We start from the raw sequence: 24,909 nt of genomic DNA on the forward strand, positions 1-24,909 counted from the left end.
CTTCATTTAGATTAATTTATTAGGAGAAGGAACTGTTTATGATTCGTTAGAGAAAACTCCGGTGAAAAACAACAGGAAGTTTTCCCGTATCATTTTTGGGGTTTCTTATTTTTTCCAAAATGACTAACATTCTTTAGGTAATTCTTTCTTCATGTTAAATTATTGGTCTATAACTGCACTAACGAATTCTGTGAAGAAGTTCAAGATCGATGAATGGCCGATTTTGTTCTCTTAAATACACTGTACTTTACTCAGTTATGTGCTGCAGTTTCCATGTGTACAGATCCATAAGTTGAGAAGATAATGAGAGTTGAAATTTTTTTGGGTCATGGTTTGCTGAGAAATAGGGCCCTTATAACTCCCTCACTAAACAACAGATTATTCGTATGATATTTTGTTCACTGATACACTTTATTTTGCTCAGTTATATGCTGTAGTTTCCATGTGTACAGATCCATAAGTTGAGAAGATAATGAGAGTTGAAATTTTTTTGGGTCATGGTTTGCTGAGAAATAGGTCCCTTATAACTCCCTCACTAGACAACAGATTATTCGTATGATATTTTGTTCACTAATACACTTTATTTTGCTCAGTTATATGCTGCAGTTTCCATGTGTACAGATCCATAAGTTGAGAAGATATTGAGAGTTGAAATTTATTTGGGTCATTCATTTTAGTTGGAGTTAGCATCATAGTAACTTTGTACTTTCTATTGCCTCCTGTAAGAAAAATTTTCGCTAATTCAGAGATCGTATTGGAGCTACTTCCTCTTTATTTTAAGCTATTATCTGAGAACTTCCTTAAGGAAGGTAGAAATTTTAGGGAATCTGGCATCACGTTTCCTTCTGTAGCTTCATTATTGTTATGGAAGAAAAATAATATTGATGCGTACTGTTAAGTGGAAATTCAAGATCACTAGAAAATTTATTGTTTCTCACTTTAATTAGAAGGAAATCGGATTTGAATTATTTCTCAAAGAAAAGTAAAAAATATAACATGTGCCAGACAGACAAACGCACGACTAGCTCGCAAAGCGTATACAGGTCAAGTTCGTCGTGAAAGTAATTTGACGGAGAAGATAAAAAGAATGGAGACACAGAATTTTATATTTGTATTGAAACACTTTCACTGGGAGGAATACTTTCTTCAGATAGCAGATCGCAGATAGAGCCACCGCGGCTGTCTTGTCAGTTAGTCTATCTGCCACTATCATTTGGCCTCCATAAGAGATGATCGGCCTGCTGCTCGGTAGTAGATAGTGTTAATTTCTTCATAGCAACCGCCGGTGGGGAGAATCCTTTAATTACTGTAATTAAACGTAAAACTACGCTTTTCACTGTTTAACAAATAACAAATTTCAGCTTTCACATTTTGTAGTTAGTAGTGTACATAATTCACTAGTTGCAATTTAACTGCTAATATCGTTGTAGTTCAGCTGATTTTTAACCTCTTTTTTGCTCGTAAAAAGAAATTTTAACAAGAAATCAAAACCAGTTAAAGAGTACCCAAAACGTAAAGCATCAAAAAGTCTTGCTCTAGCCTTTGCTGAATACCTTTTCTTATAATTTAGTGACATAGCGAGAGATCCCAGTAAGTGTATAATGAGCATGCTCTATAATTGCTATTACGGCGTTTAAAAGAAAGTTTTGTAGGTTTTGACATGATTACTTTTCAATTATTTACATTTTACATTTACATGTTATTGCATTATCTTGTCGCACATTTTCTTCCTTGAATTGTTTTTTTCACTTATCTTAATAGTTTTTCCATTTTTTCAAGAACGATTACAAGTTGAGAAAAACCATTTCAAACGATTTTCTTTTGTAAATTCAAACTAGGACAAAGCACTGTTGTGATGACTGTAGAAATTAATGCATTTTTGGGGGGCACCAAAATAGTATATTAGTTAAAGCACTTTTAGTTTCAGAAATTTTGGTCTCTAGATTTTTTTGAGTCAGTCTTTTACCCACGAATTAGTCTACCAATAATGGAAAAAAAACGCTTTTAAAATTATAGTGGTCCATATCAAATAGTTCAGTTGAGCGCGGAGCCATTAGCATCAGCCTATTGATGTTGTGAACAGTTTAAAGCGCGTTTGTAAATGTGAACAAATGGAAAAGAGGTTGCTTTAACGATTCATGAAAATGGTCGCGATTAGAGATTTGTTCTTTGCTGCATTTGCACAATAAAAACCATCAATAACTTGAGACAAAAAAGCGGACCATGTACTATGGATAGTCAGCGATTGGTTAAGATTGATCCGCTTAAAATCCCTTCCAAAAACCAAAATCCCAACAAACCCCACAAATAACCATAGTTAAGGTGTGGCGATTTTTCGGCTGGATCCACTAAAACATTTTGAAATCTGGTGAAATTAACAAAGCAGAGAGATATTAACCAGAAATCGATAAAATGTACCAGAAATTACACCAAGAACAGCCGAAGTTGAGCAGTCAGATAGGTTCAACACGTGAGCTGGGCAGATATTTTAAGCAAATAATGTTATTTCATACAAGATTCCTTACAAGCTTTGAATTTTCTATTCTAAGCGATGAAACATGGGTGAAGCCAATTAAATCACTAACCTTATTTTCAAAATAAAATATTAACTCGTTGAAATAGTTCTTGGACTAATCCAACGTAGTATATGTTGAGTCCAAAAATTAAAGGATTTATGGTTCAAAGTTCTGTCTGAGTTATTCAGTTTTTAACCCATCTGGATAATTTTCTTGCTGATAGCAGCTTCAAGCTGAAAACCAGCATCATTAGTCGACATTCTTGAGCCCCAAGAATCCAATCTTTATAGTGAAGGTTGGTAAAGATTTGCCGATGCTGATGGTGTTTATTTCTTCGTAATTAAAGGGGCATAAGCCAAGAGAACAGTTAGTAACTCGCAAGACCTTACTTCTAATTTTAACATGATCTAACGTGTAGATGTTAAATATATTAGTTTCATAAAAGCGTAGAATTCATTGCCAAGTTTTACGCTCGTTTCTTTTTATTCAATCGCTTTCCTTTTCAACATTCCTCAAGTGTAACAGGATAACGTGGTAAGAGTGTCTTTTTCTACTCAACTTCTGTGGCTTTCATTAAAAATTACTGTGTTAAGTCAGACGATTGCTTAATTCCTTTCAGTTAAAGATGTCAATGTTCAGTCAGTAGACTAACGTAAATTGTCGCTCCTATTTCTGCAGGCTTCTGCTGTTTTAGGCTGACCTTTTTCAGCACTGATTTTTTAAACATGTCTTTGGCCGTTTCTATATTTGCGGCGTGCAGTTGCAATTAAAATCTGGATTATTTATTCTGGATTACTTAGAGCACTCCATGATAAAGATTGATACAAGTGCTTGATGGAGTGTAATTTCGCTAGAACAAGCTGTGGATGTTTTTTTCTTCAACGTAACCGTATTTCTAATCCATAATCGGATCTTAATAAAATTTCTTAATTTTTTCCTTCACAGTGAACTTGATAGTCAAGTAAGTGATTAATAAATAAGGCAACTATAGCTGCGCTAGTCTTTCTTACCATTTAGAAAGGTGAAATTGCTTTGCGAATTCAATCAGCGTTTCACCTGACGTAATCCTGTTCAGCTGGTTTGATAAATTTATGTTTTCCATAATTTTTTTTGTTTTAAAATAAATTAATTCCAATCTGTCATCTACTTTCACTAATTAAATTTAAGGAGGGACTTCCTGCGATCTTGGTAAATTGTCGAAATAGTGTTTTCTAAGGAAATTCATTGTCTTGAAAAGGATGAGGAGCAAAGTAGTTCTTTAATTACAACTTCAATTAAATCGTGGACAGAGGAATAGCTATGGGATCACATTTCGTTAATGTCAAGTATCACCTAACGAAACTACTGGCTACTCATGCTAGAAATGGAATTGCTGGAGAAGAAGAAGCTGTATAACGTCTTCAGAATGAGCCATCAATGAGATTAGAAAGAGGGTAGAAGCATGGATCTAAGTTCTCTAACAAGGACACTAAAGTGAAATTAGCTATTTAGAAGAAGAAAGTATCAAGTTGTCACTGTCTTCAGAAGGAAGAGGTCCTCCTCATGAAGGAGTTTGACTGAACTTGTGAGCAAAGTGTATGCGCGCAGAATCTATTAAACAAACCGATAGGAAAAGTCAATAGTTCATTCTAAAAGACAATTTGTTAATTTGAATTCGTCTTAGCTCGCTTGCTTGTTTTAATTCTGTCATGTTTCGGATTTCCTTGCATCATCGGAAGCAAATTGGACTACCACTACCATAGCTTCTTTTACAGCTGTACTTGGACAGATATTTTCAGCATGTTGTTTCATATAAGATTCCTTACAAACTTGGAATATTCCATCCCAAGGGATGAAACATGGGTAAATTCTATTTAATCACTAACCTCATTTCAAAAATAAAATGTTAACCTAACTTGTTAAAGTAGTGTTTGATTCGTAAACAGCTGGCTGATTGCCACGAATTATTTATTTAAAACTATAAGCTGGACAAATGCCAAGTAGATAATTTCTGGCGCTGGATTGGAATCCAGCTGAATATCATAGCAACGAGATTTTTCTTCAGGATTATTCCCAATAATTTCTTCAGATTATTGCTTATTTATTTTCCAGCATTTTCTTTTGTTATTATTACTCTCCGGTGGTGGCATTCATCACGTTAGATGCCACTCTAGCTCGGCAGTATGTTTCTAGACAGTATTTCCTTGACACTGACACGTTTCTTGTTTTTCTTCTTCAAATCATTGTATCGAAGACCTTGAACTAGTCTGAGGGTCACACCTTCATTTACGGTTCTTGGAGCTTTTGGACTGAAGAACTAGTTCCTTAGGGTAAGCTTGTCTCTATTGGGCTCTACGGATTTGGTCTTTAGCTGCTTATAAAGGCAGTATCCGAGACTATTACTATAAAACATTTTATTTTAAATTTATACATATTTAGTTATTATCACCTTCAATATACACTCCTCCCATATCCCTACAACGCTCCTTGCGAATTTACCATTGTTCGAAACCTTGCTGGAAGTATCTTTCTGTCAGCTCTTGCATGACGCTTGCCGCTTTTTCTTTCACAACTTCAACGGACTGAAATCGTGTTCCTTTTAATGCAGATTTTACTTTGGGGTACTGATAAAAGTCACATGAGGCCAGGTCAGGCGAATAAGGCGGATGGCCTAAAACTGGGATGTTGTACTTGGCTAGAAACGTCTTGACAGACAATGCAGTGTAAGCCGGCGCGTTGTCTTGATGGAGAACCCCGTGACTTGTTCTTCCACAAATCGGGTCATATTTTCCTTACTCTTTCACGGAGTTAAGCAAGTACCTCATGGTAGTAATGTTGATTAATTATAATCGATATTTTCATCCGTTTTGGACGTAGAAGTGCGACCTGGGCGGCATCTCCGACATGACGTCTTCTCTGCCATCTTTGAAACGCTTGAACCACTCAGAAAACTTGCGCACGTCATAAACATTCATCGTCATAAACTTCTTTTAATAAAAGATAAGTTTCAGTAGCGGTTTTACCCAGTTTCATGTGAAATTTCACGACAATTCGTTGCTCTACTACATGTGTAGTATCATGTTTTCGGCAAAACGAAACTAACACCTCTTATACAAACGATGGTTCCGGTCAGACAGATTTCTCTACGAACACGTGAGACGCTGCAATCGAAAGAGAAGGCTTTACGCTGCACAGCTGTCGGTCTTTAGGATTTGGCGCATATATAGTTCTTCTGTAGCAGCATCAGTCTCGTTATTTAATAGCCATAACTCGTATCATCTCCACATGGTTCTCCTACGACGTCTCTAACCAGAATGTTTCTGAAGAGAATTTTGATTGCGCTCCAATAGATAGTTAGCAACTTGAAATCTCACGAGAAAAATTTTCAGTTAGGAGGAAGAGAAATTAAATAAAGAATTGTGCTCATTGAGAGATTTGCAGTCTGCAAGGGCTTATTGTTACTACCCTATTAATGCAATTATTTTTTTAATATAATATATTTGAATTACTATATTAATAATTTTTGTTTTTATTATTAAAAAAGGCAGTTTTAATGAATACCTGACTCCCTGCCACCTGTTAACAATGACGATAGCCACCGCAAAGAACCATTTAAACAGGAAACTGAGGTGGAGTTAAGAAAAGGAAGTTTTATATTTCGTGTGAATATTGTAGAAAAAAATGTGCCTAGTGGAAATTTAAACAAATTATTATTAAAAAAATAAAAAATAGTTCCCAGGGGAAATTTAGTATGATAATTGCGACTTTGGTCATGATTAACCGTTTGAAAATGTCTTAACTAATTAGACTGCGTTCGCCGGTAGCTGGTGATTCTAATTAGAGAAAACCAATTACTTTTATTATTTTAAAAAGGTGGTCGGTCGAGTTCACAAAGTGGGAATTTCCCCCCAACCCAAGTTTTAAAAACAGCTGATCTCCCAAAAAACATTCAGGAGGAATTATAGATATTTTGGTTTTTTTGTTTTTGTTTTTTATATTTCACAATCTAGGTGAAAATTTTTTATTGCGAGTATTATATAAGTCGTACTACAGGAAACTTGAAAGGAGATCAATGATTTCACAGCTCTTCAAATACTTTTCCGGTGGGGGGAAAAACTTAAAAAAAAAAAAAATCATACTGAATTTCTTTGTTTTTAAGTTGATCAGAAATCGTTGAGCTGATCGTTCTTTAACGTGTTCTGCTATTTAATAATCGCCTATTTTTTCAGGCGGGGCTTAACGTCCCACTACCATTTACTAGGTGTCGTGGACGGAGGCGACTAGCAAACGTACTTTACTATTTCTTAGTTAATCATTAAATAAAATCCAAGGCCTAAGACCGGTAATCGAACCCAGTACCACAATGCATATTAGCTTTGCAGGTCTCGCCTCTTAACCGCTTGGCTACCGTGGCGCCTAGTTCTGCTATTTATCTCTTCTTGCGTGTGTAATTACAGATTTTTTTAAATTTTTAGCATTTTTTCGAGAATGGTTTGTTTGCTTTGTATTCTGTATGGACACGTACTTCATAAATCTTATATTTCCTATAATTAATCGGGTTTCTTAGTAGTGGGGCGACGGTTGAGATGAGCTTTTTGCTAAGTGCTGATTCACCATTTTAGTGGAGTTCTTCCTTCAACAGCATGCCATATAATATTGAAGTAAACTATCTAGTCAGTATTAATTTTAAGTCGCAAGAAAGTTTAATTGTATGAAACCGTAAGAGAAATTCGTCCGAGTGAGTATTTAAACAGAAGTTTTACAGTACACAGCTGTTGGCTTTTTAAAAATATGATGGTCACTTGCTTCTGGATGTTACACCTAATTTCTATAACAATTTCGTTTTATACAAGAAGGGCGAATATTGACAGGAGAAAAGGATATAGTATTGCTCCTGGTCCGTCTAGTTTATTTTGTTAGTATATAATATATATAAGGGTGTGGTGTATATTTCCGGTACAGTCGGCGCTCCTCTGTAAGTATCCAGTGTGTCTTAATTCTCTTCACTGGCTGTACTTCCCTGCTGCTGCCCCCCCGGACCCTACTGTATGTGTGAATGATTATAATAGCTTTTGTTTGGCTCGACCAGAGTATGAGGGTGGCCATTGAACAATTCGTCACCTCGCACTAACTCCTATTCAGCCCTTTCTTCATTTGTCTTGAATGTGACCACTGACAATACAAGTGAACTAATAATTGACTTTCATTTTTTGTTCTTTTCTACATTTTGTAGAGCTAGTTCTATTGACCAGAATTAAACTAATCAACTATTTGTGTTTTGCTGACCTGTGACCTTTCTTAATGTTTTGAATACTGTTTAATTGGACGTAGGTGTTCCTCTATACGCCAACTTGGTATTTCTTCCACACACTGATCATTCTCCTCTCATCTTCAGTCTGGAGGTGTGCCTCCATAGCAAATCAGTTTCACCGATGATGCCACCCAACTTTATTATGTTAACTATAACATAACTTCACTAGAAGGAGTGGTTAGCTAATACTGGATTCCAACGCGTTGATCAAGGATTCGAATCTAGCTGCTGGCCCTTAGATATTCTCTACCTAAAAGTTTCTTATATCTCACTGTCCCTCTGGTGATGGATAGTATTGTCTGTAACGGAGACAACACTTTCCGGAGGCCGGCTGAGCATTAAAAAAACAGGTTCCAAGTGCCCTTAATCTTAGATGTTGACGTGCCTAAAAATAAGGGAACAGAGAAAAAAATTGCCATATTAGAATTCTTTTTCAACATTAAGCCTCTTTGGGTGCAGTTTTTTGGCCATCAACCTTTTATACAACGATCCTGCCGGGCAGTTTCAGTAATATAGGCTTAGTAAACAATTAAAGATATGTTCGCAAAGAATTTCTTTCTTCTTCATTTTACTGCCATGCGCATGAACATTGTTTCGGTTTTCCCGAATGGTTCTCTCTAGCTAATGATAATTGCTGGAGGGGAAATTGCCGCTGGAAAAACAAAGAAGCATTGTGTCACTGGTGCGTTTTCTGGAGTTCCCTTTTTAGTTGTAAAACGGAAATTTTTCTCAATAATTGCCTCTTATTTAGTTACTTTCTTTTAGTTCTGTCGTGATGGAAGGTAGTTGATGTTAGAGCACTGTTTACTTTCTCTCCCTCTCATAAGAAGTAGTATCGCGATCCTTATTAAATTATCTACTTGGAGTTTCAGCCGCAAGGGTTCATAAGATTTGAAACATTAATGGAAGCTTAAGGCGCCGTTTGATGGGAATTGATGCGATGTCTTCTGCTTGAACTAGTGGATAATGTAATTCAAATTGATGTTCCCTGTGTAGTGTTCCAGAAGATATAGCGAATTAGTTAGATTATTTATAATCGGCGCCTTCCACCAGCTTCTGCCTCATACCTACATGTATTTGTTGACAAAATGAACAATTCAGATGACAGAAGTGTTGAGGTTTATAAACACAGTCTGACAAGGACCTTACTCTAGCGACAATACCCAGATAGAAGAACATAGTTATTGAAGAAAGAGAAATGCTTGTTGATGAGAGAGAGGCTTTTATACTCCTGGAATCTCTTTCTCACAGACTTCTTCTGTCTATTCCATGAGGGCGTACTCTGTAGTTAATCCATTTTCTTAAAACTAAACATTTAGGGACATTCCTTCAGAGAGTTTCCCCGTAAAACCAATAAGAAAATTCAATTTTCCTGAGAAAACAAAGTAAAAGTGATGCACTACTTCCAAGTTCAAAATCTTTGAAACCATGAGCAGCTTACTGCCGGAAGCAACATAATGTTCAAACGGAACACTAAATCAGAGCATTGTAGGTTACATTCCGTTTTATGAGAGATTTTGATCCCAAAAGTACTTTCCAAATATCGTTTGCTAATTTACTTATTTCTAATTCTGAGGTTCTTAAATAATGTATTTTTTGGGAGGAAAAAATGCAATAACAGTGCTTTCTTGTACGAGTTGTAAAACAATGAAAACTTAGTTATCTAAAACAGGAAACAGATTGATATAATTTTAACTTGACGTTTCCGCTTGATATTTTTAATAATATCTTTCAGAAAGGAAGCGTCAAATTTCAATGTTTACAAAAGGAAGAAAGAATTCAGCGTCCAATTTCAATAATAATTTTTCATTTATTGCCAAGCTTTCCACCTAGGTGCTAGGTTATTTTCAGGGCTTATGCTGTTGATAATTATAATATTTTTTGTTTTTACATTGTTACAATGTGTAAGGTTGGTACTGCCTTCTGTACTGTCTGTTTCTTCGTTTTGGATTAACCAAAAAACGATGAACAATATTTAGGCTACGGCTTAACTCATAGCACGTGCCCAACCCAGTTTGACATTGTTCTTGTATAGATGGCTGTACGAGGTTGTTCTCATTACTGAAATAGAAACAATATTTTTAAGAACAGGTTGAATCTAGGTCCCCGGGAGGAGAGAAAGAGAGGGAGAATTTCACATGGTCCCGGGTTATTTGAAAGTAAATCTTGCGAGTTCATGCCATAATGGAATCCAAAGACAAATAAAGGCATTTTAAACAATCTCTTGTGATTTATTTAGTTCGCACGGCTTCATTTTTTCGTTGATCTTTTTTGACTTTCCCTTCTGCTGCTGATAAAAGGTAGTATTGCAATCAGGTCGTCTTTTTACCTAAATTAAGTTTTCACTGGATATTACTAGTTTTTAACATCTCAGAATTTTAAAAAATATGACAAAAAATCATTCATCATATAAAACAATCTTACGATTTCCTCGTAGTGCGCCTATTGTAAAATTCTATTGTATTTTCTACAAAATATAACCCAAATGTAACCTTCAATTGGAAGTAATTGTTAACAGAATGGATATATTTTTTTTGTTGAGATTTTTTCAAAAACAGCTCGTGTCGATGTTATTGCATGTTTTATATACTGATGTTGGTCTACAATTTTCAATCTCAACATTCTCTAAGAGAAGACGAATAAGGGCATTTTTAGTTGATGGAAGTGATTAAGATTCTTCCTTCCAAAGTACCATCTCAGTAAATGTACCGAATTCTAAGAAAAATCCAACACCAGAAGTACCATTCTTTACTACTTGAAGTTCATTTCTGCAACTTTTAGGCTTACGTTTGAACTTCTGCGAGACTTTCAACCTGTTCTTAAAGAATGAATTTTTCTTTGTAGATGAAGGTCAAAATCCTTTTCATCCTTTCTTGAGGAAGCGCCATAGTTCTTAGCGCTAGTTAACCAAATTCAGCGAGCATTCCTTAGGTCTTTTTCTCTTATCTCCATACATCATCTCCTCCATCATTCCAGGTACCTCTAGTAACCTCCTCTTAACACCCTCTTCATTAATTCCCAATGGATACTCAGCCATGCTGTTATGTTTATGTTCCACCCCTGTTAAAGAATTCCATTTCCGTTTTTTATCATCGTATGCAATAAACATTACTTCCTTATCTTGGGAAAGTATAACTTATTCGACCCCATCTGGCGGGAGACGTGTGTACTCAGCCTTTTTCCAGTGGTTATACCCATTACAGTACCTGTTATATCCATCTTAAGATCATAATCTGTGAAACGATTTTTCAAGTAAACTAGCGACCCAAGTTCTAACTAAAATTGAGAACTAGTTGCAACGACCTGCTAGCTTTGAGAGAATAAATCTAAATATACTCACCCGACATATTTGTTAGGCTTGTTACCTTGACTACCAACGTTTTATTTTTAATACAGTAAATATTTACGTTGCAATATTAGCTACCCACTATATCATAAGATATGGATTATCGTAGTTGGATAGAAAAACCTTTTCACTACCTTGCCATTTTATTGTGTGTGACGTAGTATGTGTTGGATATGTGCGTGTTTGTGTTAATGCTTTTCTATTGTTTATTGTGTGGCTTGTTACGTTATTTTTAATATTAATATATATTATATAATACTAAATTACTGTATCTGTATGCAAATTAGCAGCATTTTCTTTTATTTGTTTTATACAAATGAGTACAATCCGCTGAGAGCTCCTGTTTTGAGTGTTATTTTATTCCATAATTTTGTATTAATTCAATCAAAAACATAAAATAAATGTAATCAAGAATATTGCATTAATGGAATACTATTACTGTCATCTGATTGGAAGCACAATATAGTGTAACCTCTGCTCGTGTTACACTATATTTCCAATCAAAGTCACACGTTTGACTAAATGTTTGGCAATTGGATAAAAACTGCTCCTTACGCAACTGGAGTTCCACTAAGTAAGTGTGAAAACTTATGATTAGTCGCATTGCAATAAAACATTCATTTTTGAGGAAAGAAATTTGACTTCAGTTTCTTATGTAAACATAAGGGTGGCGGTTAACGTGGCAGATAATGTACATTGCAGATAGAATCTTGGTTAAATATAGTTTTTAGTTACACGCGGATCTTGATCTGAGCACTTCCGAGATCAAATCCACGTTCACAATCATGTCTATAATCTTTAATCTGCGAGCACTTCTTAGATCTTCGTTGCTTTTGCAGATCTTTTTCTTATCTTTATACAAGATGAAAAATACTCTTCCATTACTAGAAACTCAAAATGAAATTTTAGAGATTTTAGAATTACAAATTAAGTATATTAAATTCTTTAGATATAATTACCTAAGATCAGCTAATTGGCACACGTTTGATTCCATTTTATTGTGCAAAACTTTCAATATTGTTTGGTAAAAATAGGACAGTTTTACAATTGTATTTTTTTTATTTTCTAGGCAATATTATCTAATTAGTATTAACTACAGCCAGTTCTTTCAAAATTAATAATAATAATAAAAGAAAATCAAAACAAAACATTATATAAAGGGTATGAAAAGCAGTCGAATGTCAGCGGCCAAGAAAAACTTTAGGCGAAGGAGATGATGATTATTTTGGTGTATACAAGAGATGAGCGAAGAGGAAAACTCCTCGGGTGTCCCTTCGCTAGGACACGGACTAGAATACGACCTCTGGGAAGGACAGTTTCAATTTGTGGGTGGTGTGAACGGCCAGGAGGAAGAAGGTGATGGTAGTATTATAGATTTATTTGCGGTTTCCGGCGATGATGGCGACGATTTGTTTAGAGATCGTAATGGTAATCGGCCGGATAAATGCTCGCTGAATGGAGTAAAAAATCGCAAGAAGAAAGCTTGGTGTGCTGATCTCAACGATAAAGTAAGTTTATGTAATTGTTATTTATTTAAAATATATAAATATGTATCGCGTGTATTGTGTATATAGAATCATTTCAATCATAGCTGGTAATAAAAAAAAAATAATTATTTGATAATTCAACATCGTTCCCAGCTCTGTTGCACGCATTTCTTACCTCATTCCACTCTCTGTCCCACATCACTATTCGCTGAGAAAATATTTCTCATTTTTCTCACTTACTAAAATTATATTTCTTTTAAAACAATTCATTAACATTCCTTCTCGGTTTTCCTTGAAAAAATGTCAGCTAGAACAAAAAACTACTCGAAATGACATCAACAACTTAAGTATTATCAAGTCTTAGGAGTTCCGGAGAACCTTCTATTCTTTTCCTGAAATACTAAGGCAGTGAAATATCTTTAGGCAGGATCTCTTCTGATTCCTCCGTAAGACTGTTTCAATTTGTATCAATTTGCGTAAAGTTACTCTAAATAAAAGTAATTGCAAAATCTTAAAATTATTAAAATACATTCATTAATGCCCAAAGAGTTACTATACTGTGAGAATTCTCAAAAAATTTTGAAAACTACTATTTAAAGTGGCTTTTCGAGTCAGTTACTTTTGTAAAAGTATATTGTAAAAAAATAAAACATCCAAAATACAAATCTTTTTAAGATAATATTTCTGACCAAAAAAGATGGACAATATTTACTACAAACTGCAATAGTTGGCTGAGGCTTAAAAAGAATAAATTCTCTTAAATATTCGACGTTTTGTACCTTCTTTGGTGTCCTTCAGGAAATGATTTGTGGAGGTGGAAAAGATGGAAGGTTACTGAAGTTCAATTAAGAATAGCCTTTAGGTTAGCCGACTTTTTGCAATTTGAACTGTAACAACGGTTAAACATCCAATTTATTCATCAGTTGATTCCTACTTTACCGCCGAGAATGGTAAGGATTCCCTCTAGAGGGAAGGATTCAATTGCAGCTGTTCATCTTCCTATTACTTTGGCCCTGGGAGGTTATCCCCTGACTCCTATTTCTTCCACTTTCACCCATCATTCTGAGGCATATATCAAGACAGGATCGAATAAGATTCTTTTGAAATATCCTTGCTCTTTGTACGTAGAGACTATTCCCTATTTCCCAATGTAATTTACACTGATTTCATGGTGCCCATCATTATTATATTTGTGGAAGATAACAAAAAAATCATCTACTTAACCCTAATGTAATTTCTGAACTGGCCAGTAACTTCCAGCTGCCCTTCTGCAGAACCGTTTCCCTTCATTGTAGATTCACTTTGATTCTTTTCTACAAATCGATATGGCTGTTCTTGACCATATCTTTTGATTGACCTATCTGAACTATGGAAGTCCATAGAAGATTTTTCATTAATTAATTATTATTTATTAAGAGATATTATTTATTTAATTCCTCTAAACTCCCATCGAAAAGGAAGGCCCAAGCGATTTCAGCAATTAATAGGCGTTTTCTCCTTGTCTTTCGGTAGTTATGAAGACTGTATAAAAGATGTGTAAAGTTTTATCATGATATAAGATATCTGATGGATTTGACGGTCACCATCTTCATTAAAAATTCCTTCTAATTACACGCATTCCCCTAGGTGGTTAGTTTATTTCACGGAAGTTAGCTTTATTACCCACATTGTGGAAACACCAATCTATAGGGACGCCTTATCTAAGGAGGCAATTTTGTTTGATGGTTATTAAGGTGTTTTAAATTTACCACCCAAGCTCAACTTCCGCCAATAAACATCGTTGTTCTACTACACTTTGGTCGTGTCCTGCAAAGGGCACTCTTCCATTTTTCTGTTAAAAAGTCATTGATCCAGAGCTCTCTGAGAAGGTTTTTGTATGTTACATCAGGGAGGGAGGTATTCTGAAGCTTCCCTCACCTAGCCTAACCTGTTGGGCGTCTTCATGTCGATCTTGGGCGTAACTACAGGCTATTCTGATTGGCCAGTACCTTCCATTTCGTACAGTATTTTTTTTTTAAATCTTTGATCGGTCACTGTTCATTGCTAAGCTGTTTATATAACTGCCAAAGATCAAACAAACAAACTCAAATCCTGCTAAAATCATCCAAGACCTCCTAACTAATGAACTTGAAGACAAATGGGCCAATATTCGTGCCCACACATTTGTTACCCAACTAATTCTAAAAATAATCTTGGAAGGTCTCAAGATTCAATAAATTTTTAAGGAAAAAGTGAAAAACATATTCATATTATTATGTTTATTGATAACATTTTGTGATAACAAGGTTATCACAAGGCAGTTCTGTCAGGGTTATCTTGCCGGCATGAGTGTTCCAGATAAGGCTTAAGCAATACATGTTTATTTACAGCTAGTGTTTTTTTCCGTTTCCTTTACTTTATTGAAAAGTTGTCGAAAATTCATAATTAATAGATTTTAGATAATTATAAGTATCACGTAAAAATACTATCAGAGATTTGGAAATGTACAAAAAAAAAAAAAAAGGAGAAGTAAATATGCTTCAGATTTGAGTCTGAGGTGAAATACTGACTGACCCAATGACCTATTTTAAGTAAGTAACTAAATCATTAAAATGAATCCTACAGATAAGCGCTGGGATTATTTTCGAGCGTTAGCACGTTAACTTCTTTAGAAGTTCCTTGGGCAGTGGTATTGTGGACGAGAACGTGGAAGACAGGCGTGGCCAGAGTATCTAATGGCTAACAAGCTTGCTTGCCTGAGAATCGCAACAACATTGGCTTCTTGAATGCTTCTTAATCTACTGCCATACTCAGGTATAGCAAAGCTAGTGCCGTGGTAAACCACAATCTCAACAGCACCCCATTCAATGAACTAAAGATTCTCTAGAATAATGCGGTGTGAGTCAGCAATTTGGGCGACCACTCCTGGGTTCTGGGACACACCTCGTAGGGAGATATCACCTGATACCCACCCACAATTCTCTAGAGGCCCCCAGGAAGAGAGGGGGAGCAGCGGATAACTAATACTTCCTTCCAAGATTGGGTATTAACTTCCTACATCTACATAGGCTTTCTGGGATAGTTCACACCCACCCAAGTCCGGATTTAGTTAGAAAAGGCTGATTATTCCAAGGCTATGTTTCTCTACAGGCACCTCTATCAGTCCCTTACTCCCATACTTGTCCAAACATCGCATGACACTAAATTAGACGAATTTTTGACAAATGCATACGTTAAAAACAACATTTTGGGGGTCTTGAGGACCATAGAGTGAACTTGAAAACTTATTTCGGAATTTGACAGTGACGCTGATAAGAGATTGGTTGATGTAACTAGGTCACATTTGCCTTCGGGTATCTTTTTTTTCGGTAGGACCGACCACGTCGTTAAATAAGGATCATTGATTGTGTGCAGTGCGGTCTTGTTTTATTAGAAAATAAGGATTAGTAATTAAAATTTTGATGAAAGAAAGTTACAAGGCTACAGACAGTTTTTTAGGTACTTAACGAACCTACAGAATTGTTGTACTGCCTCCATCAAACCATGAACTAGGCAGGCCGATGTCCATTTTAAAATGCAATGTATTGTGATCTATTGGTTCTGGAGGTAGGAGATATAAAGATCCGACTATAATGAATTTTGCACGCTAGATGTGCGTATTTTCTTTTATTTTTTGCAATATCCTCTTTTAACAATATAGCTGTCGAGTAATAAAGGGAATTTGAGGAAAATAAATTGAAAACGTGACTCCACTTGGCCTCAGATAACTCGAATACAAGAACTGACTTGGATTTGTAAGAAATGCTATTTGTAACAACTTGTGAATTCCTACTTGTACATTCACTAGCCCATATTGTATTATATTTAGGTACTCCATTCTACTTGTAATATTAAACGGATAATCTAGTTCACCGTTGCCTTGGTAACCAAATGGTTACACGGTTATATATGTCACACATGACTTCTTAAAATAACCGTTATATGTGAATGAAGAAAAGTTATGTTCTTACTTTAGAGGAATGTACGTGGCCGGCAGTATTTTTTATACTTGTTTTTTTTTTATTAAATTTATGATCAGATTTTATTCTTTAGCTGTCCAACACTCGCAAATGACTTATCTCCCTATGATGATGGATGAATGTCATAAACCGGTCTTCGGTACAAGAAAGTATGCATGCTACGACAGATAAAATCAAAGATATTTAGGCAACTATCTTGAGAGTGTAAAAGTATAGCCAGAGTCGTACCAAGTTCATCCATTTAGTTGAACTGGTTTATTTTATTCTTGAGGCTGCCACTATATTCTCCCTCATAACTAGGGTCTTTGAGTATAAATTAAGGGCCTTCTTTTAGTTTAATTTAACGCTGGAGGGCTAAATTTTGTTACCGATGGTTTGCCTACTTCTTAATCTCAGACACTGCACTGGAATATGCTAAATTCTAACATGCAAATGCCATCTAGCGATTTTTTTGTGCAATTATTCTCTATTTTCATTTTATTAGCTTCTGATGTCGTCAATTATTATTTATTTACGTTTTAATTGGTTTTCCTCTAACCAGTTTTACGTAACACGTAATAACCAATTTCATTCTCTCTCTCCCAAAAATAGCCAATCATCGTATTGTTCTCCTTCTCTTGTTATCCGGAACAGAGAGGATTGAGAGAGAGAGTGAGAAAAAGATGCGAAAATATTCCCATGTTTTGAGGTTGAAAGGAGGAATTAAATTAATTTGAATGTTCTTTTTGAAGGTTATATTAAATTATTTAGTGTAGAAGGTGAAGTGAGTTGTAAAATTAGTATGGAGAATAAGAAATCACAATCGTTCTAAGTTTCCTCAGACTTCTGGCCAGTTCTGTTACTCAGTTGATTGCTTTAACTCCTTCTTTACTCAACATTATACTTTATTCTTATATGTTGCAATTATTATTATGATTATTATTAATCTTATCCCGTTCTTTCATGATTTTCTTGATTGGTTGAAATCGATAGTGAAAGTAATAAAAGTAAACTGCAATGTTAGTGCATTTTTACGGATCAGTGGGTTCGCCGATTGTTTAGTCTTGTTTTTGTTGTTTTCTTTTTTTTTTTTTAACCGGCTGCTCTCTGTGTAACAGGTACAAGTGCTGCAGGAACAGATGAGCGTACTAACAGACAATCAGAATCACAGCGATGAACGATATACTAGGGCTAAACAGGAGAATGCCACTTTGCAGGCCAGGTAAGATTCTGTTTTAATTTAGTAATGTTAAGATCAATGAGGCTGTGTACAAAGAGAGAGTCTAGAAAACTAATACTGTAAATGCAGGCGAGACTCATTATCTGCATTTAACAAATACTTGATTTAGCTTATACTGTAAAGAAAGCGGAATTCTGTGTGCCATTTTTTTTTTAAGTAAAAAAAATATTTGCCAAATTGTAGGCGCGTCGGTAGCCGAGCGGTTAGAGGCGAGACCCTGTAAAGCTAATACGAGTATTGTGGCACTGGGTTCGATTCCCGGACTTAGGCCTTGTGTTTTATTTAATGGTTAATAAAAGAAATTTACAGTAAAGTACGTTTGCAAGTCGCCTCTGTCCACGACACCTAATTGGTAGTTGGACGTAAAGCCTGCCTGAAAAAATAGGCAATTACTTTACTTTATTTGCCAAGATCTTGGTGCGGGTATTGTAAAATTTGGCATGAATTTCTTTCCTGGTCTCTTTTCGAGCTGTGATCTCTTCTAATCAGGCTGTTATTGACGGAGGAGGTATAATATCTTCTGGGGGCATTATCGGTGGATTTTCATCAAGTAGTAGTGGTTAACTCCTATTGCCGGCTCCTGTCCGGGGCTTCATAGCAAATGAAACTGGTTACGAATTACCATTATTCACTTCTTTTTTTTTTTTAATTTGAAACGGGGAGCTTTTCTTCATCAGAACAACTTGAAGGTCAAGATATATTGGCACAGCAGACTGTGGATCCCTGACTACCGGGCTCTATTCTTCCAACCCATCCATGGTTGTTCTAATTTATAACCTCTCTGATGGTGGATGAAAAATCCTAAATCTTTCAGGAACATAAAAAATTATATTATCCAGCCAGCGTTGCGGACCGAACAACACTTTCAGCTATTTACAATATTCAAATTAATTCAATTTAGTAAAACTTCTTAATTCAAAGACATTTTTTTGAGGTAGAAACAAAAAAAAAGTAAGTTCGCGTGAAGTCGTGAAAATTGTACGTTAAATGACATAAAACTCCATCGCTCTCCGATGTTAATCTGTTGCATTCAAATTTGCGTGCTCACCAGGAATTAAAGATTCATTTCTCTCTACTGTTCAAGTTTCTTTCTTAAATAATGTGACTGTTTATATTAACCTCAATTAAATAGTTCCTTTTGAATGAAATTGTAAAATATCGATTGAGAGAGATCATTGTGAAATATCGATTATGGAAAATAATTCGAAGAGTATGGTGACGTCAGGTGTCCTCAGCCAGTGCTGAAATTAGGACCAATGGTGCTTATCCTTTCTATTCTTCCTCTACTATTTCCTCCAAATCAAGACCGTTACCAAGTTCAAGGATCTTTCTTTTGCAGTAGTTATTCAGCTTCCGATTGACCATCCAGACGGAGTAATTATATAGTTGGAGTAAAATGAGCGTTCCAATCAAGCAAGACTAACTGTCGTCCTGTTACCTTTCGTTCTGAATACTCGGGCACCCATCTTATCCGAGCTCTTGGAATCCATTAACTTGATCTTCTCACTGATATTACTCTAACTTTTCCTGTACACATCAAAGAATTTGCAAAGAATTTTTGCGTCCATACTAAAGTTATCTATCCAACAGATCCGTTGTCATCCCACTGTGTACAGATCCTCTATGACTAGTCTTGGGGATAGCAATCTTCTGCTTTTGTAGGACAAGCACTGCATACTGCAGTCTTTGAATATCTAAATGCCTTTTTGTCCTTACTGTTCTCGTATTTCTTTATTAAGGTGCCGCCTTCTTCAACTGCTACCTTCGAGGATTGTTTTGGGTCCCTGCATATTAGAAGCGTCCAAATAGGAGTTTTGTGGAGCCCAAGGTTTACTGTCTAAGCTTTTCGTTCAGCTAGCCACCCACTTCATTGTTACCTCCATTCTTTCTTGTTCTCATATTATTTAAGAACCAAGTTTTTTAAACTGAATACTTCTTACTAAACTCCTAAGCAATTAGAGGACTTAAGAAAATCAAGAATTAAGGTTTTCAGGAGAAAGTACTGTATTTATTACTTTAAAATGCAGTTGTGTAACTCAGTATCCCGTATTTCAGGCCATTAAGCTTTTTGAAACAATGATCGAAATTATAACTGAATTTGTATATTTACTTTTCCTGAAACTCTGCGCCGTATAAGTGATCTATTTCCGACTGCCGACAATACCAACACAATCGCACTCATCAGAATGAATCATCAAGAGCTCAGGTTGAATGAATCACAACTTGTGACCATTTAATTGCGTCGAAATGACAAAGGAAACATTATAATCGCCTGCAGAGGATAGTCATTGATTAAATATTTAAGCTGTTCTGTTGTGCCATGATTATGGTACAGTTTAAGCATAAAAATGCTTCTCGATTACTTCTTCTTTTTCTTTACACCTGGGAAGAGGAAAGAAATTTTAGAAATTAAGGTCACTTGTGATCGAAGAAGTAGTTTTCATAGAACTGTAGCTAAAAAGCCTTCAAATCACGGATTCGCAACAAATCTGACGCTCGTTTGCAGAATAATCACTTGCCAAAGGAGTTACTTTATTAGGGGATCCTCGCCAAAAAGTTACTTGCTGAACCTCAGCCGAGGGCATAACTTATAATAAGTGGCTGAATCTGGTATAGTGTGGTTTCGGTTGGGAGTGTGCTTGTGAATAAGGTACTTGCGTATAGATTGCTTGTAGCTGCGTAACAATCTTTGTGGCTGAGAGGCCCACGCCCAATTTTCTATTCTACACTTTACCAGTGTATTTCATTTCTAGTCTTAGGAGAAAGGGACCCTTCTAGCCAGCAATCTAGTTAAAGGAATTCTTAGATGCGAAGAAGTTAGGCTTTCCTGCATTTGAATGTACTCTTAAAGCTTAGATTTGTCTTCTTTTATCAAGAATTTAATTTTTGTTAAAATTTTGAGTTTGAAGAGAATGACATGGAAGTGAACATTTCTAATTCATCAAAATTAGGGAAGTATATATATTGACACAAGTTTTACAGCTAATTGAGATTGCTTCAGAATATTTCCTTAAATTGCTTTAGGCATTAATATTTCCAAAAAATATAATTCTATAATTTGTATTTGTTAAGAATTTCTATTAGAAGTCGAATACTGTAGTGTATTAATTAAGTCTCCATAACGGATTCACTATCTTTACAGTTTTAATCCAAAACGAAAGTAGAATGTTTTAGAAGGAAACATCTGTCATTACAAACTTTCCTTTAATTAAAATACGCTTTAAGTATATTGAAATGTTGCTTAGATATTTGTATTTTACTTAAAACTTTCAATAGTATTTAATTTAGTTTATTGATCTGTTTTGTTTACTTTGCTGCAGAGTGTTGATGCTTGAAGAGCAGCTAAGAGAGGTAGAACTGCGAGCTCAAGAGAAACTCCAGGATGAAGAGCGAAGGCATAGAGAACTCGTCGCCAGAGTGGATAGGGAAAAACAATTACAAGTAGAAAACTGTGCCATAAGGTTGGTTTATTTATTTATACGAATAAAAATTACATTTCCACCCACTGTGAGGTGCCAGGAAGAAATACAAAGTTTCTTAAACCACGTACCGCGTAAAAAAGGCTCATGGATACTCGACATGACTGGCAATTTACCTGCTAGGAGCATTACCATTTTACATGACCAGTAGAGAATTGTCATCAACTGGATCCGTTGCGGACCCCAAGTCTCTACCGCCATAAAGACTTATGGCACCTTCTTGAAAGACCTAGTAAAGGTTTTCTCCTTTCTTGTCGAGGTCTTGGGAGTTTATTGTAGACATTTTTACGACATGACATGGTACCCAGTACTACTCTATGGAGATGTTTTCTGGCATAAGTGAAATTAAGTCGGGAAGGGCATTCGGCCTATTCCTGGTCAATGACTCGCTACCAGTTACCATTTACAGTTGGGCCATTAAGAGCGGTGCCGTTCGCCTTGACCAGCAAAGTATAGACTAGGATGAACTTGTATGTCGCATGGTGTTCTTTTCAGCCCAAAAGCTTCTAAGGCCTGTGTGTTTATATTGAAAGAATCGTCTGGTTTTCGCCATTGAGTTCGAGTGAATGGTATTGACCTAGAAGTTGTCTACTTTATCCCAAATTTAGGGTGCAGGTATCCCGGACTTGTATCACTAGAAACAACCTCCACCATCCTCTTTTGAGACCGCAAAGACTCCTCTTGTCAGTCACAAAAGTGTGAATGGAGCTACTTAGACAATGACAGTAGCTTATTTCCTCACTTCGCTGTCATTAAAGACTGAAACAGTTTTTGATGATTATTTTAAAAATAATCTTTAAAATTTGCTGTAAAAAAATCGGTTTTATTTTTTTTAAAACAGTGTTCACGTACTCGCTGATTGAAATCAACTGTTAATCTAATATCTACCTAATCAAGTTTATTTCTGCCTAACTGTGTGTTGTTTTATATTTTCAGGTTGCAGTCTCTAGAACTGGAAAATTCTAGTCTACGTGAAGAAGCGGCCAGGTGTAGAGCTCAGGCGGATAAATTACGTTTAGAAGTACAAAGACTGGAAGAGGAACAAGGACGTAGTGAAGCATCAGTAGTTGCATTAAAAGAGGAATTAGAAATACTAAGGGAGAAAGAACGGTCTAATAGTGAAGCTTCACTAGCAAATCAACAGGTGAGTTGTGAGCTGCAGTTTGGGATCACGTGGAGGTGCAGTGGATCCAGTGCAAATCCATTTTCTCTTACTCTAGTCAGAACTTTTATCACTTAAGTCTTTTTTTTTTAAATATACTAAGGTTCCGTAGAGACAAACATTGTTCTTGGAAGAATTAATTCTACTACTTCTTCTTGTTTTGGCTTGCAGATCTCTGCCTCTTATGTTCTTTCATTTAGCTAGTGACTTTGCTTCTGTCGCTGCTTCCATCTTCTGCATGTTCCTATCCACATCTAAAGTCACTCAGTCTTCAGAGGCCTGTCATTTTACTCTCTGGTAGTCGTATCAACATGTAATCCACTGCAACCTAATTATTTGTTATAGTTCTCTAAAATATAGCGTAGAATGAATATGGGTATTGAGTGATAGTTTGGGGATAAGCGTTGTTTCTGTTGTTGGAATACCTGATATGTATGTACGTCTATTCGCTTCAGGCACACGTTTAGGTAAAATTTTTTGAAAAAGTAGGAGAAAAGTAAATTAGTTACTGTTACAAATGGTTGCTTTAAAACATTGTCACATAAATTTTTGTTTGCTGTCTTTACTTGGACTAAAAGTAAGGTAATTTACCTTTTTTTCAGTTACAGTTCTGTTTGGAAAAATTTATGTAATCCCTTAAAATAGAATGAGAACTTCAAAATGTGACACAACTCATTATGCGTAAACATATAAATAATAAAACAAATATTCTTTAATATCTTAATCTAATGCAATAATGTGTTTACTACTGTAATACCAAATACATTCCGCAATATTCTCTCCACTTAATTTTAAAAAAATATATATTATTAATGATCTTCCTTCTTTTATTTTATTTATTTGTTTGGAAATTAGAAAAAGTAAAATTTCTTTTTATTTAGTGGGCCTATCCAAGTCAGGCATCTTCTGTTTTGCAAGTAATTCAGTCATTACTTTCACGAGTAATGGTTATTATTGACACTATTAACCTTGGCAGGAGCACAGCCCCGTTTTGTTTTGGCAATGGAAAAATATTTCCAATTTTTTTCACTTTTATATGAATTATTAAAGAACTTAATTAGGTTTAATCTGTTTCAACAAATATTGCTGATCATATATTATTTTTCTCAGTCAAGAAGTTTTCGATTAGTTGCCAATTAACCATTGCCTGATTGCCACAGGGTTAATTTGAATAACTATAATTTTAATTCATTATTTTATTTGTAATGGAAATACTTCTCAAACCTTCTAAACCACTTTAAAATAGCCAGTTTGTTAAAATAACTTAATTTTCTCAGCTTATTGAAGAGTTAACACAAGAAATAGAACGATTGCGAGCAGAACAGCGAGAAACTATTGAACAATTAAATTCAAGAGGCACTGGCGTTTCGCCTACGGCTCACGAACAACTTCAGTCTAAATTCACACAACTGAGGGAAGATAATAGAAGTAAGTTCATTTTTACGGTACATTTCTTTAGAAATACTTCTGTTTTTTTAACTTGTACGTCAACATTTATTTTCATTGGCTTCCGGAGTATTGCTCAAGGGATACCATCAACAAGGTTGTATGATTGCGCTTGATTAGAGCTAGGTACAAATCATTAAGATAATGCAATAACTTACTAGCAAAGGCTTCTGCGAGAATTGGCGTTTAACAAAACAATTCCGGACAATTTTCTCTCGCTACAGGCAACTATCCATCACTAGTTAGTAAGCTGTAGAGGCTCCTAGTAAAGAATATGTAAGGGCAACACGTCTGGAACCAGGATCTTCGGCTTACTAAGCCCACCGCGAACCATTGTGATACTTCCATCCCAACCCTTTTTTTCAATTGTGATTATTCAGCCTTAATTTACATATTCGGACATCTGTATCGGGAAAAGATTGTTATGTTAAGATGGAGAATCGTGTTATATTCTCGGTTATAATTATTCGGTGCAAAAGGTATGGTTTACAGTCTGCTTGTCAGGTTTATGAGAGCTGCTGGTTTAAGTTTAGTAGGACTCAATAAGTAGAAAATAATAGTTTCAATGGATGTGGGCTTCTGTATCTTCCTGAAAAAAGTCTTCTTCTGATAATGATTGAAGCTTCAAAACCGTTCAGGGATACAATAAACATGCATGTATAGCATGCCATAAAATAGCAGCTATTGTTTGCTTCAGTATTTATCCAAGTAAGTTTGTATAATGGGCGAGCAGATTCCTTGCAGGCATTCCTTGTAAATGAATGCTGAGTGTAAACTATCTGAATTTTCCAGTAAATTAAAAACACCGAAATCATTTTTCGACTTACGCACAACTTGAGCATAGAATACTTTGTAGCGGCAGACTCTGTACTGGAGCATACACATAATATTAATGAAGTAATTGTCCATAAATCCCTTTATATCTTAGGTTTCTACTATATTTATATTAGTTAACAGTTTTCCTTG

General features: G+C 35.5%; 1 protein-coding gene across 6 annotated transcripts in view; it reads left to right on the forward strand.

Moving 5' to 3' along the window:
- Positions 1 to 24,909, forward strand: part of LOC141462363 (rab11 family-interacting protein 4A-like) — a 154,393-nt gene that overhangs the window by 122,404 nt on the left and 7,080 nt on the right. For all 6 annotated transcript variants that reach the window (XM_074144158.1, XM_074144160.1, XM_074144157.1 and 3 more), the window contains 4 exons: positions 17,735 to 17,838; positions 21,177 to 21,317; positions 22,272 to 22,479; positions 23,775 to 23,925. In XM_074144158.1, coding sequence (XP_074000259.1) covers positions 17,735 to 17,838; positions 21,177 to 21,317; positions 22,272 to 22,479; positions 23,775 to 23,925 — 604 coding nt within the window. The remainder of the gene's footprint in view (positions 1 to 17,734; positions 17,839 to 21,176; positions 21,318 to 22,271; positions 22,480 to 23,774; positions 23,926 to 24,909) is intronic.

The sequence above is a fragment of the Rhodnius prolixus genome, unplaced genomic scaffold, assembly GCF_049639745.1.
Source record: "Rhodnius prolixus isolate KJV_2025 unplaced genomic scaffold, Rpr scaffold_1, whole genome shotgun sequence".
Classification (NCBI taxonomy): domain Eukaryota; kingdom Metazoa; phylum Arthropoda; class Insecta; order Hemiptera; family Reduviidae; genus Rhodnius; species Rhodnius prolixus.